The following is a 6,717-nucleotide window of genomic DNA, read 5'->3' as shown; positions in this document are numbered from 1 at the left end:
TTTTTTTAACTCCTACTTGTGAGTCATCTGTAAAATGAAGGGTATCCAAGGAACTAATTTTCTTAGATATGATAGTAGTCTGTGTAAGAAAGAATCCATGATTTTTAGAAATGCATAATGAAATATCTAGGGATGAAATTATGTGATGTCTCAGTTTTGTTTAAAATATCTCAGCAAATGAATAAAATGAAAAAAAAGGACTAATAAAGCTAATGTTGCAAAATTTTAATAATTCGTAAATCCTGGCAATTGGTATATGGGAGCTCATTATACTATTCCCTAATTTTGCATATGTTTTAAATTTGTCATTTTAATGAGAACATTGTTTTATAAATCATTTCTTTGAGTGAGTTTAAAGTAGATTTGACTGATTTTATGATCTGTCAGATTAAAAAAACTTCAAAACAATTATAAAAAATGTATTAAAAAGTTTGAGAAAAAAAAACTAAGTCATTAATTTTCTGACTGCGGGAGGCAACTGGACCTTCAATGTTTATCTGACTCAGTCATCACCAAATGGGATTATGAGACAACAACAAGTAACATGATTAAACATTTATCATTGTTTGAGTCTCAGTTCTCATCGGCAGGACAGAGATTTGGTCAACCCCTTTCAGTCCAGGGAGCGCAAGGTTGATGGGATGGGCACAGGGATGGTGTCCCTGCCCTGCAGTTTCAGGGTCCAACAGAACTAAATCATACCTTGTAAAATCAGCTTCATTACAGTTTAAATTACCAAAAAACGCAAATGTTGAGCCAACTTACTAAAGTTTTTGTAAGTCTTCAAAAGGTATGGCCTTGGTGCCTTGGTGGCCCTGCAGCCCCTTTTCTTAAATCTTATCAACCTCTGCTGGCCCTGTCTTTCCAACTCCAATTCCTTTCACAGGCAAATTCTGAAAAACAGTTTGTGTTGGGAGAGTAAAGGCAAAAGAGAGACAGCCTTGTCCTGACCTGTGTGGCTCAGTTGGTTGGAGTGTCTCCTGTCTACTGCAAAGCAAAAGGTCACTGGTGTGATTCCCACTTGGGGCTACCTGTGTTTTAGGTTTGGTCCCCGGTCAAGTATGTAGGAGAGGCACCAATGTTTCTGTTCCTCCCTTTCCCCGTCCTTTCCCTCTAAAAATAAATAAAATCTTTCACAAAGACAGACAGATATGGCTTTGATGGAGTATAAAAACATCTATACCGGCTGCCCCTCCACCTCCCAGAACTCTTCAGAAAAAGTCATCAACTAGGAATTAGGGCAAAACCTCAGCAACTTAAATTTCCATGTTTACACTCAGACATCTACGGTTCATACCCATCTATATAACCCTTTTCTGTTTTTAACGGTTCAAAATTTTAAAATACAACATGCTCTAACTGGTTTGTAAGAACAGCTAATTTCATACCTGGAAGGAAAGAAAATCACCAGCAGAATTTCAACACAAACCATTGCATGAAAATGGGATTTTAAAATGAGCATAATGATTGCCAAGCATAGCCAACAAGGCACTTTCTAATTAAAACCAGGTATTAAACCGAATTTAGTCTGATCTCCAAATTACTGTATCAAGAAGCATTAAACCAATGTTAAAAATCAAGAGCGCACAGCCAAGTACCTTGTACCACTAACAAGTTGTTTTCATTACAGAAGAAATGGGCGAATGGGAGACAACGGTCCTTTTGAAAAAGAGAAGCGCACACTTACTGCGCTACCCGCGCCGCGGTCTCTGCACTGGCGTCGGGCTGGGTTCGCTCGCTCACGCGTTAACCGCGTTCACACCCTTTCTCAGGTCCACCGAGAGTCACACGTTGAAAAGCCAACGAGCTGTTATCTGAAAAAGAAAAGGAATGGTGGCGGCTCCCGCGGTGGGCAGGGCTCGCTCACCGCCCAGGCGGCGGCTCGGCCTGCGACGCTCCCCGGCGGGCGGCCCTAGGCGCGGATCCGGTCCCCGCGGCCCCGGCCCCCACGTGGCTTCAGCACGGACTGAGGGCGGCGGAAAGAATGGGTTTGGAGGAGGGCTGGTGGCTCCACCCGGCGACTTCGTGCGGCCACCGCGGCCACGTGAGGAAAACGGCGCGCATGACGTGGCCGCGGCTACGGGGCCGCGAAGGGCCGGGCGCACGTTCAGCACGGGGTCCCGCGTCGCGCGCCGCTGTCCCTCCGCCGCACAGGGCCGCGCCGTCCGCGAGAGCCGAGTGGCCCCGATTTTCTCCCTGAGGCTAAGCCCCCCGCCCGCACCCCGACACTGTTCCCTGCTGACTGACTACACCTCCCCCCGGAAATCTTGCTCACTGTGGCAGAAGTCTTCCTTTCCTCAAACAATGGACAGCTCGCCGGGCGCTCAGTTTGCCTCTCGGGCTGAGGAATCGAAGGGCGAACCATGGGCTTGTCGTGGCCTCGACCTTCCGGCCACTTCCTCTGGTGCTACAAGCACCTTTCCGCTTGTCTCTCTGATCTCGTGTAATCTACCCTGAGTCACTTGTGACACACGACAGAGACGGCGGTTGTAAGAACTTCCAGGTTGTGTCCCTGTTTCCGGTTGCGGAGTCCCAGGTCCGCCGGGGGTGACGAGAGAAGCCGCGGCAGACGGGAAGCGGCCACGCCCACGACCAGCCGGGGCCGAGCACGCAGGCGCAGCAGGCGCTGCCCTCCTCGCGCCACGTGAGTCCACTCACGTTTCAGGAACACGTGCCGGCCCGCCGCTCAGAGCTGGGAGGAGTCCGTCCCCAGAGGGAAGAACGCAACTGAAGGAGGACGGAAAAGACCAACGCAAGGATGAGGGTTTCTCACCATTCAAAGCGCTGAAGAGATTTCATTTAAACCCTGCTGGTTTAGATTAGAACTATAGAGTCCCGGCCTCTATAGTACTATATTAGATGGGACCCCTAGGAAATGTAAGACAATCCTAGCTTCAAAAAAAAAAAAAAAAAAAAAGAAAAGAAAAAAGTACCAGAAAGGATCAGACATCAGAGTAAGTGTGCAAATCGAAATAATGCAAACCGCCCCTGCCAAGAATTCTGAGACGGTGGCGCACTGAGGTGTCACAGAGGGGCTCTTTATAAGCGTGAACGGGACTTCTCAGATACGACAAAGAAAGCTGGACGTGAAAAAGGGTGCCATCGAATAGTTTAAGAAGAGAGTATAGTTGAGACAAAGGGTTGGCCTGCCCACGGGTGTGTGGGGGAGTAATGGAAAGGAAGAACAGATCCAGACTGGAAGGCCTTGAAGTTTCAACTCCAACTGTGGACTCTTTGTGAGCCAAGCGGCAGTTTAGTCAGGCGGCTAGTCAGGGAGACAAGGGCATCAACAATGCGTCTAGTCTACGCGAAAAACTCAGAACACTTGGCAGCGGCAGTAGGAACAAAGAGAAGTCAACTACTGAGTTCTTTCAAATAAACTCTAAGCAGACTGGGATAAAGAGCAATCAGTAAGCAATAATTACAGGGAATTTACTATTTTGCAGCAGTTTGTCATGTTTTATAGCAGCGATTTTCAACCTTTTTTATCTTACAGCACACATAAATCACTAAAATTCTGACATCAAAGATATTTTTGCCAATCTAACAAAAAAATAATAATTTTTATTCATTCGCACCAGATGTCTATTGCTATGTTGGTCATTGTAATTTTTTTATTTGACAATCTAAGGGAAAAGAGGATAGTACCCCGGACTAGTCAGGTATTGAATGTTTTAAAAATTCTTGCAGCACACCAGTTGAAATCGCTGTTTTATAGGGATCTCAAATAAGACTTCTGTTTTTGAGAAGTTTACAATTCAATTGAATAACCTCATATTACAACCTGCTAAAATGATGATATTCTGGTACAATTCTTGCCCAAAGTCATCGAGCTAATCATTGTTAATCAGACAAATGCTAGGAGGTAGAAAAAGTGTGGACTGGTACAGAAACATGGGTCCCAGAGGCTCAGGTTTTAAGGCATAAGAGTGGCCAAAAGTGCCAATTCTACAAATGTGAAGTAGGAAAAGAACGCATAAATAGGCACTGAGTTTGTCCTTGAAAAGCCAGTTGTACAAGGTTGGTGAGAGCCGCAGCCAGAGGGAGTCAGTTTCATGAAGTCTGTAAACAAAAGGTTAAAAAACAGGGCAGCAGGGTTTTTTTCCATGATAATTGAGGAACTAAATGTCTAAAAGTTTTAGGACAGTCTTAGTAAGGATGAGATAAAATAACACTGGGATTAATATTAATCAGGCATGGTAGTAGAACTATTGGTTATACTTAGAAAAATGCGCTACAGCAAAAAAGGTGAGGAAGAGAAAAATCTGTCCTTGTAAGTCCAGAGACTGCATTTGCCTCAACACTATTACCCCCAAACTGGTGGGAAGTTTTTTTGTCTCAGTCTGAAGCCAGCTCTTCCTCTTCTGCGACTGGCACCAGGAACCATGAACATACACACACAGAGAATTTCCTCATTAAGTAAAGGGGCTGATGTGGATGCAAACAGGGTTCCCTGGCTGCCCAGGGACCAAAGCCCCATGGAATGAAGAGAGAAGGTGCAGAAATGCAAGGTGTCAGGTAGCTGCACACTCTAAGGTCAGACCCCTCCAGAATACTGTTAGGTGGATGTTAGGTGTTTGAAGTCATCCCCTTGTTGTATGGATCACTCATTTCAGAATTTAGTTTACAGAAAGGAAGGCTAGCTTGAAACTGGCTTATCACTAGCTAGTACGGAAGGAAAATTCAAACACATTTTTTTCGGCTACAGGAGGTCATGCGACGTGCTCTTGTGCTAACATTCATGAAAGCCCAGGTGTCACTCTTTAGCATGAAGCTGCTGATGTCTGATGAGTGTTGAGCTCTGACTGAAGGCTTTCCCACAGTCATTACACTTGTAAGGCTTCTCTCCCGTGTGAGTTCTCTGGTGAATAGCAAGGGAGGAGCTCCGACCAAAGCCCTTCCCACACTCTCTGCATGAATGCGGCTTTTCTCCAGTGTGGACTCTCTGATGTTCAGTAAGGGATGAGCCTCTACTGAACACCTTCCCACAGTCCCTGCACTCATAGGGGTTCTCTCCAGTGTGTGTTCTCTGATGTTCAATGAGTGATGAGACCCAGCTGAAAGTTCTTCCACATTCACTGCACTCATAGGGGTTCTCCCCCGTGTGTATTCGTTGATGCTGAATTACAGTTGAACGGTCACTGAAGGCTTTCCCACATTCATTACATTTGTAAGGTTTTTCTTGAGTGTGAGTTCGCTGATGTTGACTAAGGTTAGTGCTTCGGCTGAAGGCTTTTCCACATTCACTACATTCATACGGTTTTTCTCCAGTGTGGATCCTCTGATGTAGACCTAGGTGGGTACTCCGGCTGAAAGCTTTCCCACACTCACTGCATTCATAAGGTTTCTCTCCACTGTGAGTTCTTTGATGTTCAATCAGATGTGTACTTCGGCTAAAAGTTTTCCCACACTCACTGCATTCAAAAGGTTTTTCTCCACCATGAATTCTACTGTGGACAAAAAGTTCTGATTGGTAACTAAAGGCTTTCCCGCATTCATTGCATTTACAAGTTTTCTTTTGTGGGAAGACTTTTTGGTGTTTAATTAAGTCTGAATTATCTTTGGAGTTTTTCCTGGATGTGACGAATCTAGCACCCTTTGGAATTTCCTGCTGTGTATCAAGTTTTGATCCTAGACTAAGTTGACTGGATTTTGGGACTCTCTCCTCAGTGACAACCTCCTTGAGAGTCACTCCCAGCCTTCTGATGGCTGTTTTCTCAGATTTCTTCAGTGCAGGCCATGTCTGCCTTGACAGGAGTCCCTCGCTTCCACAGGCTTCTGTGTTCTTAGGACCTTGGGTATTATTCCCTCTGAGGCTTTCCATTGCTGACCCTGAGAACTGTAGTTCTTCAGAAACAGCCTGACCGGTGTTGATGCTTTGCTTCAGTTCAAATCTCCCTATATCTGAAAGATATTTAAAGTGCAGATGTCACTTGTGTCTAGTGTGGAGAGCAAAGAAAATAAACCGGCAGCAAAAAGACAACTAATTTGTACTTCATGCACATTAGCAATTTTATATGGAAAGAAAATAAAGTGAGGCAGTGGAAGAGAAGTGAGCAAGGCTAGAGGAGATACCAGGAAGTTTTGTTTTGGTTGTTTTTTACAATGGACATGGAGACAGAGACATCAAGAAATACTGGGAGGTCATGGGGTAATACGCAAAGCACCCCCCCACCCCCCACCAAATGGAAATGAGCAGGTACTGCAGCTGATGAGCTAAGTTGGGGATCAGAAAGTACAGTGAGCCCACAGGCATGAGAGCAACAAGCTCAGAGAAGGATTTGAGATCTACTGGGTGAGGAGTTGATCTGGTTCCACAAGCTTTCCTTTCTCATAGATGGGGAACCTCCCAGATGTGGAGCTAAACCTTGTGGTACATTTGCCAAGAAGCCATGCCTGGAGAACCTCAAGAGCTACGTCACAATGCTATCTGTGTCCATCTTTGCCAAGAGCATGACTCTCAGCTAGAAATAGGGAAAACAAGAGCCCTACCACTGGGGTGATTGAGTCAGAATTTTGGATGTATTTAGAACCTTGCAGAAAATCCAGCTGCATGCTCTATGGGAACTGGCCTTCCTGCTGAGTTGGTCAGCCTACATTCTTGCAGCCCAGATCCCATGCTAATCCATCCTCAGGGTACTTCTTTTATTATAGCACTCCCCAAGATAGCAATGCTGTCTCCTAGGGAGAGTTCTGGGAATTTATGAGTTTCCTGGT

The 6,717-nt window shown here is 45.4% G+C and overlaps 1 protein-coding gene across 1 annotated transcript; it reads right to left on the bottom strand.

Annotated features, from left to right (window-relative positions):
* Nucleotides 1-4,157: 4,157 nt before the first annotated feature.
* ZNF391 (zinc finger protein 391) lies at nucleotides 4,158-5,824 on the bottom strand. The gene has a single exon (XM_054564827.1). It carries the CDS (start codon nucleotides 5,822-5,824, stop codon nucleotides 4,757-4,759), a length of 1,068 nt encoding a protein of 355 aa, XP_054420802.1. The 3' UTR covers nucleotides 4,158-4,756.
* Nucleotides 5,825-6,717: the final 893 nt, after the last annotated feature.

This window comes from Pteronotus mesoamericanus, unplaced genomic scaffold (genome assembly GCF_021234165.1).
Source record: "Pteronotus mesoamericanus isolate MK-2021 breed Mesoamerican mustached bat unplaced genomic scaffold, CSHL_Meso_final scaffold_99, whole genome shotgun sequence".
In the NCBI taxonomy this organism is placed as follows: domain Eukaryota; kingdom Metazoa; phylum Chordata; class Mammalia; order Chiroptera; family Mormoopidae; genus Pteronotus; species Pteronotus mesoamericanus.
The sequence above is the reverse complement of the archived record's forward strand: the minus strand, read 5'-3'. Positions and strand labels throughout refer to the sequence as shown.

What these genes read in the sequence shown, in the direction of transcription:
- ZNF391 (XM_054564827.1), bottom strand. Translation starts at nt 5,824, where the DNA reads ATGGAAAGCCTCAGAGGGAATAATACCCAAGGTCCTAAGAACACAGAA.